Source organism: Papio anubis, chromosome 2 (assembly GCF_008728515.1).
Source record: "Papio anubis isolate 15944 chromosome 2, Panubis1.0, whole genome shotgun sequence".
In the NCBI taxonomy this organism is placed as follows: domain Eukaryota; kingdom Metazoa; phylum Chordata; class Mammalia; order Primates; family Cercopithecidae; genus Papio; species Papio anubis.
Window position 1 is genome coordinate 50,664,062 of NC_044977.1, and position 12,461 is coordinate 50,676,522.

Genomic DNA, 12,461 nt, shown 5'->3' on the forward strand with positions numbered 1-12,461 from the left:
AGCTTGGCAGACACAAAGCCAGCATGACACAATGGTGGGGGTACCTTCACCCACATTTCTGGCACCTGAGCAAGGTGACTCCAGTGCTAAACTCACCTGGGACTATGGGCTGGAGCAAGCACAAGTGTCCTCTGCCTATGCCTGGGCTTCCTCTAGGCCTCTACCATGGTGGCTCAGGGCCCCAGCACTGGTGCTCCAGCCAACAAAACAAAGACTGCATTGTCTTTTATCATGAAGACTTGTAATTTTGAGCATCACTTCTACTACATCTTATCGGTGGAAGACGTCACAAGCCCACCCAGATTCACGCAGGGAGAGCACAGAGAACCCACTTCTTCATGGGAGGAGTGTCAAATAATTTTGTGGTCATGTTCTAAGAGCACCACCCTAACCCAAAACCACCAATGTCTCACCTGAATCCCCACTGTCATCTCCTCTCTGGTCTGCTTGACGGTGCACTTTACTCACCTGTTCCCATTCCCGCAGTGTGTTCCCACAGGACAGCTACAGGGAGCTTTTGAACACACAAATCAGATCAGTCACCCTCTTCTTCATCCTTCCAATGTCCCCAACTGAACACACCACTGAAATCCAAGCTCCTTGACGTGTCCACACAGCCTTGTGGATCTGCGTAGCCCATCTCCCTTCAAGCTCAGGCCTTCTCTCTCTCTCTATCATAGCCCACCATCTCCTCTCTGGAGCTTATGCCCACCCCTGAGCTTTTGCACCTGCTGGTACCCTTCTTGCAGTGCTGGACCCCTGATGCTGTGTCCTTCAGGCCTCAGCTCAAATGCCACCTCCTCAGATCTAAAATTAACCCTCCAACACCCAGTATTCCCTCTCCCATCACCCTGCTTAATGGTCTACTATCTGTAACTCCTGTTCTTGTTCACTTATGATCTGCCTCCTTCCTGGCCCCAAGAGGAAAGACTCTAGCCTTTCTTTTTCCTTATGTCCATGGTGCCCACCATCGTGGTTGGCACAGAATATGGAATGTGAATGAATGCCTGAATGGTGGCGCGTGTGTGTGTGTGTGTATGTGTAATTTAGAAAGGCAATCTTGAAGGATAGGCAAGCCTGGGTGCAGGAGATTACTACAGTTGGGCATACTTTGTTTCCCATATGGTTCTGCTACTCACTAGCTGTTGACTCTGGGCAAACACCTTCACCCTCTTGAGCCTCGGTGTCTTCAGCTGAAACCTGAGTTCAGATTTGCCAGACCCGGGCATAGGGACAGCAGGTCCAGCAGGAACACCAAGCCAGGATCACAGCCGCTCCCAGGGAGCTCAGTGCCTGGAGCCCGAGAGGAACTCTCTCAGGAGGCGCAGGCACAGCCGCTCCTAGAGACTGGACATCCCCCAGGTGGCAGGCGGGACCGGTCCGTGCAAACAGGGAACAGGTACCCGGGGGAAGGACATTCGCTGGCAAAAACATAAACTGCCGCTCGGAGTCTTGGCACCACCCAATTTCCAGGGACACTTAGACTCCCCCTGCTCACTGAATGGGGTGTACACCAAAGTAGGGGGTCAGCCCCCTGGGATAGGCCAGGGCACTTAAAGCTTTCTGTTCCTGGGAGCGAGGCCAAGGTGCACCACCCGCCGCGTACGCCTGGTGTCGCCGCGAGCGTGCTCTGAGCGGCCAGCTGCGCCCCTCACACTCCCGCGGCTCAGGCGCCCCACTGCTGTTCCGCGCGGGGCTCCTGGGCCTCAGCCCGACTCCGTCTGTCGGCTAACAGCAGGATCCCAGAGAGGGCTGCCCAAGTATCTTCTGCCACCCCCTGCCACACCCTCGAATAGGTGGGGGTAGGGAAGAAATACGCTGAGCCAGTCCGCCCGTCGCTCCGCGAAAGGGGGCGCCCTCCCCTGAAGCTGGGGTTGGGGAACTGGGGTGTGCTCTGTCAGCCCCATTTCCTTGTTCCGGGCTTGAGCGAGCGGGGCAGCAGACCAAGGCACTAGGGCTCTCGGCCGAGTCTGGTCCACTCCACTCGAGGGCAGCCTCTCAACGCCCACTCGCCCTGCAACCTGCAAGTTAGTGACGGGTGAGAGACTAGCGGGCTCCTCCTGCCTCCAAACAGGCTGTGCTCGCTAGCCTCCCACCTGCACCCCAGAGCAGGGAGGGGGCCCCCGGGAGCGCGCATGGAAAGGCACGAGCGCGCGCCTGGTGCAGGCGGCCCTGTCCCGCGGGCGCAGGGGCGCGGGGCGGGCGCTCCGGGGAGGCGGGCGGGGGAGGGGGTGGGGGAGGGACGGGGGAAAGGAGGGAGGGGCGGGGGCGGGAGGCAGCAGCGCCCCCGCACTCCCCGCGTCTCGCACACTTGCACCGGTCGCTCGCGCGCAGCCCGGCGTCGCCCCACGCCGCGCTCGCTCCTCCCTCCCTCCTCCCGCTCCGTGGCTCCCGCGCTCCTGGCGAGGCTCAGGCGCCGAGCGCGCAGACGGGCGCACGGACAGACGGCCCCGGGGACGCCTCGGCCCGCGCCTCCCGGGCGGGCTATGTTGATTGCCCCGCCGGGGCCGGCCCGCGGGATCAGCACAGCCCGGCCCGCGGCCCCGGCGGCCAACCGGGACTATGAACCGGAAAGCGCGGCGCTGCCTGGGCCACCTCTTTCTCAGCCTGGGCATGGTCTACCTCCGGATCGGGTAAGGGCTGCCTGCGCCCTTTCCGCGCGTGTCTTGGCAAAGTTGGCACGGCCCGGGGAGGGAGGTGTGCCGCCTGAGAGCCTCTGCCGGCCACCAACTTCCACAGCTTCTCTGAGAGGCCGGGTGGGTGCGGTGTGGGAGCGGTGGACGCACAAAGGCCCCCCGCAGGCGGACGCCCCAGGAGATATAGGCAGGGGGACTGGCCATCCTGAGGACTTCTGAGTCTGGAATCTCCCAGGACCAGAGACAGCCGGTAGGGACGCTCCAGCCTGAGGGACTCTGGGGGAGGGCTAGCTGCTGCAAAGGTTCAGCCCATCCCGGGGACCCTTCGGACACCGGCATAGGGACAGCAGGTCTAGCAGGAACATCAAGCCAGGTCCACAGCCGCTCTCGGTGAGCTCAGTCCCCGGAGCCCGAGAGGAACTCTCTCAGGAGGCGCGGCACAGACGCTCCTACAGACTGGGCAGTCCCCAGGTGGCTGGCGGGGCCGGTCCGTGCAAACAGGGAACAGGTACCCAGGGGGAAGGACTTTCGCTGGCAAAAACATAAACCGCCGCTCGGAACCTTGGCACCACTCGATTTCCAGGGACCCTTAGACTCCCAGAGCCCCTTCCCGGGCCAAGGGGACAGCACGTCCCGCCCCCAACAAACACACACAAAGGTGGGACTAGAGGCGGCCCGAGACACCGAGGGAGACAAGCGCTAGAGAGAGGCGGGACACCCCGCCCCCTTGAACTGGGCAGCAGAGGCTGCCGGGCGCGCGAGCAGCCCTCTGGCTTCACCCAACGTTTCTGTGGAGGTGGTGCTCGGGGTCGCTCTGGCTGGAAGGTGGGAGGGGGCAGCTCGGGACGCTTCCTGGAGCTGCTTGTGCAAAGCCGGTCACCCTTTGTACTTAAGACATAACGCGTGTGAAGCTCGGAGCAGTGGGCGGCGGGGGGGCGGGGGGAGTCTAGGCATGGATAGAGGTTCTGGCGCTGAAGGGCCCGCTTGGTAGGTCTCGAACACCCTGCCCCTCCACCCCCCATCAGTGAACCCCCTACCGCCCCTTTTGAGGAGCGGTGGACCGCAGGGGCTGCGGCTAGGGGGTGTGTGTGAGGATCCTTTGTGTTTTGTCACTGCTACCCCCCTACCCCGTCACTTCCCCAGTCCACGTCTCTGGAGCGGGGATTTCGCAAGTTGTCGGGCCGCTGCCGCGAGCAGGTGCGTGCAGAGCAGACCAGGGGCCGCCAGCCCGACCAGCGGCGGAGAGGCGGCTACGGGGCTCGCGCCAGTACCGCCAGCCTGCCGGTGTGTTTTAAGTGTTATTGATTCGCCCGCGTCTGGGTGGCTTTTCTTTTTTCCCCTGCTTTAATCTTCATCTTGGCCCGCGCCCCGCCGCCCCGCGCACATCCAGCATCCAGGAAGCCGGTCAGGCCGATTGGCTGGGACCGCGTGTGGCTTTATCTCCTTTTTAATTAGAAACGGGGAGGAGGGACCCGGGTGGCGGGGGAGAGAGAAAGGGAAAACAGCAGAAAATAACCTCTCCTGGACGCCCCGCCCGCCCGCGGGCCGCCCTCCCGCCAGCGCCGCGGCCTACCCGGATTGGCCCTGCGGGGGCCCAGCTGCCCGGGAGGGAGGGAGGGAGTCCTGCAGGGCGCTGCCCTTCCGCCCCAAGCTGCCCTCTGGGGTGGGGAGAGGTCCAGGTCGGGGAGGTGGGAGTTGCAGGTGACTTCAGGCCAGGCGCTGCTGCTCCCTGTGCCTCGGGCTACTCATCTATATAGTGGGCATGAGGGGTGAAGTCCCAACGTCCCTAGGTTTTTCCATTTCCCCACATGTGACTGGGCTCTACCCGCTTCTGGTTGATGGTGGGGCATCTGTGGTATTCTTATTTCACTCGGATAGTTCTATTACTCGCACTAGCCTATTGCCACAATCAGATCCAATAAGAATGGTGATAATTACAACACCGCCGCCACATTTATGGGCACTCACTATGTGCCTGGCACCTTCTAAGCACTTTCCATGTTCTAGCAAATGCGGTTTTCATAGCAGCCAATTAGGTGGAGACTAGTTATCAATACCCTAATTTAGCCATGGAGAAACTGAAGTGCAGAAGGAAGGAAACTTGCCTAAGATCGCACAACTAATAAGTGAGGAAAGCTGAGATGGGAACCTAGGCCAGACCCTTAGGGGCTAGTCTATTGTACCTATGAGTTTTTGGCCCCAGTATGCCAATCCATCCACTCTCTGCTGGTGTAGAAATTTCCTGGTGGCCAGCTAGGTGCTCAGAGGGTCCTCCTGACAAATGATGCCAAAGCATCTCCACTTAATCTTCTCACGCTGCTGCTTCCTCAGACATTCCCAGCATTCTAGTGTGTGTTAGACTGTGGTTTAGGGCTGAGATGCAGATGCAAAGCCAGGCTGTCCCACCTCCAACACCTGCTAGCTGAGAACCTTCCTCTGGGTCCCAACCTCTGTGAGCCTCAATTTTCAGATATTTGAAATTTATATGATGATTCTTGCCCCACAGGGCTGTGTGGAAAGGTCACATGAGCTGCTGTTTGTGGCAGCACCCACCATACTGCATTGGCACATAGTAGGGACACTGCCCAAGTTTACTGATGCATTTGATGCATATTTGGGGGCACCTGCCATGTAATAGGTACTCACCCGGAGCCACATCTTTGAAGTGCCACAATCCATTTATTTGGTAGACATTTAGTGAACCAGCAGACAGCCTCCCTGCCCGCAGGGAGCTCATCCTCTCAGGAAGAAGACAAGTGATCAAGTGAGCATGCAAATTAAAAACACATACATGAAAACATGTCAGTAGAACATGAGTAATCAAGAATATCCAGTAAACAAAACAGAGATTGTGATGGAAATTTATTAGGGGAAGGGAAGGGAGGGAGGCTCCCTTAGCTGGGCTGGTCAGGGAGGTGACCCTTGAGGTCATGTGAATAATGACAAGAAGCCAAGCTTGTGAAGATCAGGGGTGAGAGCACTTCCAGGGAGAGAGGCCAGCAAGGACAGAGTGCCTGCTGCAGGGAGAAGGCTGGCACATGGCAGGAGCCTAGGGAAGTGGCAGGAGTGATCAGTTGTGCTCTTGGAGGGCATGGGTCCACGTCACCTCCTCGAGTTATTGGTACAGGAGAACCTCGCTCTAACAAATCGCAACTCCAGAACAACTGCCCATAGCTGAGCCCCAGGACGAGGCACTTGCCCAGTGGCTCTACCTGCAGCCCTACCACTGCCACCAGCCAAGCCACCACCAACCCTAACCTGCCCGGTCCCTCTGCTCCTGCTCTGGCACCCCGCAGGTCTTTCCTCCATGGAGCGGGGACCACCAGGTCATGTCAAGGTCCTGCTTACACCCTTCAGTGCTTCCTGGTGCTGCCTGATGCACCTGAGAAAATGCCAGCCCTCAGCCATCTCCTCTCCCCAGAATCTTCCTGCATCTCAAGCCCTGGTTTTGTAGCAGTTTCCATGGGTTCTTTCTATTCCTTGAAGACCTCGAGCTTGTCTCCTAGAACTTTGCATTTTCTGTTCCCTCTGCACAGAATACCCTTCTCCAGATTTTCCCACAGATGCCTCCTGGCAATTCAGATCTCTGTTCTGTTCTGATGTCACCCCCTCAAGGAAGTCCTCCTTGATCACCTCAACTAAAGTGGCCCTCACTTTCCTCACCACCTGCACACCCTGGTTGCCATCCCAGCATCTTCCTTTACTTTCTTCATAGTACATATCATTGTCAGAGATGGCCTGTTTTATTCATTTGTGACACCTGTGTTGTCACCCTCCCTAGTTCCTTGAGGGCAGGGCCTTGCCTGTCAGGTGCACAGCTGTCTCCTAGCATGGTACCTGGCACATGATGGGTATCTGATACATGTCAGTGAATAGTTGAAGAAGATAGGAATTGCCCTCATAATAGTCACACACATCCTCTAAGCCAGTCATGCCCGGAGTGGGATACGTGTACTCCATTGACAGCAAGAAGAAAATGCCAGGACTTCTACTTAAAACTACTTTTTAAGTTTTTTTTCAATAATAAAACATATACATACATGAGAGTATATGTTACATATACATTAAAAAACAGATTTTTTTAAAGTGAATATCTGCACACCCATCACTCCTTCAGAGGCACCTGCTGCATGAGACTTTGAAGTCATCATTTCCTTGCTTGCCTTTACAATTTTACCAAAGAGATGATTCCCTAGCAACATAGGGTTTCTTTTGCATGCTTTTGAACTTCATCTCAATTGCATCCTACCATAAACTCAAAGGCAACTTGCCTTTTTCACTCAATGTAATATTTGTGACATACATCATCTTTTCTTGTTTCTAAAACAAAAATCAAGTGTGTGTGTTTCACTGATATTGAGTATACGCATTGATACAAGAGCCTATGTAGAAATTATAGGGTTTCTATTCGAATGGACATGAGTTAGGGGTGCAGGATCAAAAAAGTTGAGAGACCACTGCTGGGGGCAGTGGGGTGGCCAGTGCTGGACACCTAGGAAGGGTTCCTAGTCCATGCCCCCTTGCTGGCCTAATGCTCCATCTCTCTGTGTCTCTCCCTCCAGTGGCTTCTCCACAGTGGTAGCTCTGGGCGCAAGCATCATCTGTAACAAGATCCCAGGCCTAGCTCCTAGACAGCGGGCGATCTGCCAGAGCCGGCCCGACGCCATCATCGTCATAGGAGAAGGCTCGCAAATGGGCCTGGACGAGTGTCAGTTTCAGTTCCGCAATGGCCGCTGGAACTGCTCTGCACTGGGAGAGCGCACCGTCTTCGGGAAGGAGCTGAAAGTGGGTATGTGCTCACCCAAACACCCCAGCAGAGTCTTACAGGTTATAGAGACATCAGGCTATAGGGACACCAGAATACCCTCAGGTGCCCTGTGGAACTCCGTTGCCTGCCCCTACTAGAATGTCCCTCAGTGTGGGGTCCTGCATGTGCATTGACTTGCATTCAGGACTCCCATTGAGGGTCAGGTCTCTGGTTGAATCCATACCCCCTCAATCGTTTATTGACAGAGGTGCAGACCAGCAACCAGTGACCCAAATGCTAACCTCTGATACAGTGCTGATGCTGTGTTTTGAATTGAAGCCCAGATTTTAAAACTTGTTTCACCTAAAATATAGGAATTTCCGGTTTCTTTTGAAAAGTTGGCAGATCTACTCATAATTTACATGTGTGCCCACATGGTTGCAAAGACCTGAAACTGAGAACACAGCTCCCTTTAGTTGTAGCAGTGAATGGGCAACCCATTCACTGCCACAGTCCCCACCACTCCCTACTGCTGCCCAGCCTGTGCAATCCTGTGATATGATCCGCTTGATCCCTGTGGGCTTTTGACTTTGAAACTGTTTTATGGGAATGGTGCGTGCAGACACATACATATACGTAGAGTTTTGAGCCACACATTTAACTTCTGAAGCAATTATAACAAAAGTCTGGTGGAAAAGGGTCAAAGAGAGCAATGCTGGTCTCCAGGAGGCCCTGGTCAGTGGTAGGAGGCCATGCTGTGTGTCTTCTGGCTTGTGTGCATGTGCATTAGGGGACCAGAAATTGCCACAGGCTGGCTTCTGCACTGTGAACTTCCCTGAAAGCCAGGTCAGCCTCGGATATCTTTGGGCATCCCTGCCACCTCCTGCTTAGGTCACACTGCTGTCACGTCTGGGTTCCCAGGTTGTCCCATGCTCCCCCATCTCATTTCCCTGTTGCTCCTGGCCATCCTGCAGTCCCTTCTGCACCCAGCAGGCAGGATCATCCTTTTACATGGAAATCAGATCATGTCACTGTGCTGCTTAAACCCCTCTGGAGGCTTTCTTGCATCAGAATGAAATCCCCACTGCTTATCTAGCTGCTGCTGACCTCTGCTTCCATCTTCCCTCTTCACCTGCTCACTCAGCCTTGTTCTTTTTCCCAAACACACCATGCTGGACACCAGCTATTTCTTCTGCCTTAGCTCCTTTCCTCAGCCCCGTGCCCCTGACCCTGTCCAGGTCTTCTAGACCTTTGCAACCTTGTCAAAAGTCCCCTCTCACCTCAAAGTTCCATCCCATCAGCCAAGCACTTCACACTGTCTGAAACCATTCTGAACTGGTTTGCAATGTCAGCTTCATGAGGGCAGGGGCTTCACTCCCACGCTTGCCACTGAACACTTTCTTCCCATTGCCTTTTGGAAGGCCTTACCCGTCCCTGCAGCAGGCCTGGTTTTGTCACTATATTCTGTGAGTGCCTTCTTATTTGCACCTTACAGAACTGCAGACAGGATCTCAGTATGGGGTCCTGCAGGTACATCGACTTGCATTCAGGACTCCCAGTGAGGGCCAGGTCTCTGGTTGAATCCATACCACCCCAATAGTTTATTGACAGAGGTGCAAACCAGCAACCAGTTTTTTGGGCCACTGGTGAAGTTGGCAGAGACCTTTCCGCAGGTAAGCCTTTTCCAGGATCTTTGTTGTGTAGACTTTTGCCTTGCACCATCTGCCCTGCTTCTCCCTCTTCCCAATTCCAGGGCTCACTTTTTAGGTGGAAACAGAGGCCCAGAGAGAGAATGGGACTGTCCCAGGTCACATAGTGAGTGGCATCAACACTGAGACTCCAGTTAAGGTTGCCTAATCTGTCTTGTGAGCCTCGCCTTGCTTGTCACTTGTGGTTTTTGGTTTTTGTGCTTTCTTCTACTCAGATATCTCTCACACACACACACACACACACACACACACACACACACCATTCCTGGGACCCAGGCATGGGTTCCAGCATTGTTTTAAATTTGTGACTTCTGATATGTAAGATGTTATAGATGAGGAGACTGAGGCTCAAAAGGGACTTGCTCAAAGTCAACAAAAGTGAGTGGCAGGGCCTCTCAGGACTGGGTTCATTCCAGCATAACTTTCAGTCTCAGAACAGTCAGTATATCGGCTGGCATTGGAATAGTCCCCACAGAGGTCTGGGGCGCAGCAGGAGGGCTACAGTGCAGGGCAGTGCCTGGACAAGGATCCCCTCCTGTTGAGCAGCCCCCAGCTGGCCATGGTTGTAGAAGTGAGGCTGAGGAGGAATACTGCCAGTGCACACCAGGGAGGAGCAGAGGCCAGAGGCAAGAGGCATTCTAGTGGGCTTGGCAGGCAGAGGTGGCTGGTGGAATTCCAGCAAGGAGAGGTGCCCAAGAAAATCCTTGGGATAGCGATGCAGGGCAGTTGGTCCGGGGAGCCTGGAAGGAAGTAGGAGCTGGAGCCAGGAGGTATGTAGGGTCAATTTAACAAGTTTGAATTTCTGAGCGGGAGCCGTTGGAGGATTTTGAGTGTGGGAGTGACTGCCAGAGGATAGGTTAAACTTATGAAATTGCCACTGTGAAATGATTTTTGGCCCACAAAAGTGGCAACATAATATATGTTGATATGCATATATTATGCATTGACTTGCATTCAGGACTCCCAATGAGGGTCATGTCTCTGGTTGAATCCATACCCCCCAATAGGAATAGGAATCCATTCAACCTTATAGGAATTTTAGAAGATTCATGAAAGAGTGGGTATAAGGTCATTCATTCATTTTAATACTTGTTGATTTATTCATGCATTCACCAAGTTATTGGGTGTCCATTGTGGCTGGAGGCTCCTGTTCCAGTGTGTGTGGCCAGGGAAGGGCGCTGGATTTGTGAGGGAGGTGAGCTATGGGCATGTCTGGGGGAAGAGCATGTCAGGCAAAGGGAACAGTAGGTGCAAAGGCCCTGAGGTGGAACGTGCTTGGGGGTGGCTTGAGGAACAGCGAGGGGCCTGGGGTGGCTGGAGTAGAGTGAGGAAGGCTGAAGGGGAAGGCTCAGGGAGCCAGGAGCTGGATGGTGCAGTATCCCTCAGGCCAGGGCAGGGGATCTGGATTTCCCTTCATGGGAATAGAGACCTTCTGAAGGGGAGACAATAAGGGAGGGACAGCATCTGACTTCGGGTTTAGCATCATCACTCTGGCTGCTGGGAAAAGCATGAACTGCAGGGTAGGATGGCAGTGGGAGTCAGGAGTCTGGTTGAGTCTTCCAGGAAGGAGGTGATGGTGGCTCAGCCTCAGTGATAGCCATGGAGACCTGCTTTGAAAGCCACCAGCCAGGAAGGAGGGAAAGTGACAAACTAAGGGCCATCTAGGAGGGAGGGAGGGTGACAACCTAAAGGCCTGCTAAGGAAGGAGGGAGTCACTCTGGTCTGGACTTCTAGGGTAGTCGCAGTGGGAAGAGGAAGATGAATCAAGATGAGAGCCCCGACAGTCTGAAACCGCCCTGAGCTTAGGTTTCCTCATATGTAGAAAGGTGTCCTGCTCCAGGACATCAGGAAGCAAGCATCACATTTAGGGTCACTGGGCTCCTCCTCAGTGCTCTCACCCCCATGGGGTTGCCACTTTCTGGGAATGACCAGCTAACAAGGGCTGTCTTGCAGGGGTGAGGATCTGGCCTTTGGAGCTGTGGCCATCAAGTCCTGACTTTGAACACCAGGACCCATTGTCTGCCTTTAAAGAGAAACTTCTCAAAGCTCCACCCCATACTTCTGCTTACATATCATTGGCCAGAACTTAGTCACATGGTCACATCTAGCTCCAAGAGAAGCTGGGAAGTGTAATCTTGTATTCAGAGTGGACATGAGACCAGCTGGAGCTCTGTGACTGAAGAGGAAGAGTTATTTATCCCATGCTTGGCTCCCTTCTGAGTGTTCAGGTTTCCTGCATAGAGCTGAGGGGCAGCAATGGGCATGTACCAGGTAAAGTCCCGTTGCATGTTAGAAATTGAACCCCAATTCAAGCCACCTCTGGTAAAAAGGGGACTTATGTATGCTTAAGGAACTGGAGAGCCAGGGCATAGTGCTGACTTTCGAAATGGACAGGAGCAGAGGTAGCATTGGCATCCATCAACCCCAGGACCAGCAGGATGGCCTTTGCACCTGCAGTGACACAACTTCCAGGTTCAAGTACCCCCAGAAAGAGCCTTGGCCTTTCTCTAGCAGCACTTGCAGAAGTTCTAAGATTCACTCAGATTGGACCAACTAATGGGGCTTTACTTTTGGTTGTGTGCCCATCCCAAACTAATCACAGTGGCCAAGGGCAACAGTGCTTTTTCTGGCCCAGCCAGGTAGCCCCACCCAGACCATCTCTCAGGGAAGAGGAACTGCTCACGAGTGTACTAGTCTACTAGGGCTGCCAGAACAAATCTCCGCAGACCAGGTAGCTTAAACAGCAGAAATGTACTGTCCAGTTTCAGAAGCCGGACGTCTGCCATCCAGGTGTCAGCAGGGCTGCTTTCTCAGAGGCCTCTCTATTGGGCTTGTCACCTTCTCCCTGGGTTCTCACACGGCCTTTCCCCTTGTATATGTGCCCCAGGAATCTCCTGTGTCCTGGTCTCCTTTTTTTATAAGGACACGAGTCATATAGGACTAGGGCCCACACTAACAGTCTCATTTTAACTTAATTATAATAAATTTCCTGTCTCCAAATGCAGTCACACTCTGAGGTATTGACTCAGTCCACAGCAATGAGTGACCAGAGTGCAGCATGGTTCAGGCTTTAGGGAGAGGCATAGGGGGTGTGGTGGGCTCTCAGAAGTGAGACTTCGGGATGGAGGGTGGGATCTGTACAGTGGAGATGGCCCTTCATCTGGGACTTGGAGGGTGGGGAGAAATTTACCAGTGAGTGGGATCCTAGGCAGAGGAAACAACAGAGCAAAGACATGGTCATGTGAGAGCTATGGAGGGAGTGAACAGGGGCCTGCAGCCTCAGGAGACAATGGCTCAGGGAGTCCCCTGTGAGATGGCAGGCTAGCTGTCAAGACCCTTGAATGCCAGGGATTATTTGAGTGGGGTGTG

The 12,461-nt window shown here is 54.4% G+C and overlaps 1 protein-coding gene across 2 annotated transcripts in view; it reads left to right on the forward strand.

Annotated features, from left to right (window-relative positions):
* The first annotated feature begins 1,891 nt into the window (after positions 1-1,891).
* WNT7A (Wnt family member 7A) overlaps positions 1,892-12,461 on the forward strand; it is a 60,069-nt gene continuing 49,499 nt past the window's right edge. Inside the window, exons 1-2 of one of the 2 annotated variants that reach the window (XM_031663110.1) lie at positions 1,892-2,038; positions 7,199-7,425. In XM_031663110.1, coding sequence (XP_031518970.1) covers positions 7,329-7,425 — 97 coding nt within the window. In that variant the 5' untranslated portion in view covers positions 1,892-2,038; positions 7,199-7,328. Of the gene's footprint in view, positions 2,039-2,259; positions 2,634-7,198; positions 7,426-12,461 lie in introns of those variants that run through there. The other variant, XM_009200170.4, reaches the window with a different exon arrangement.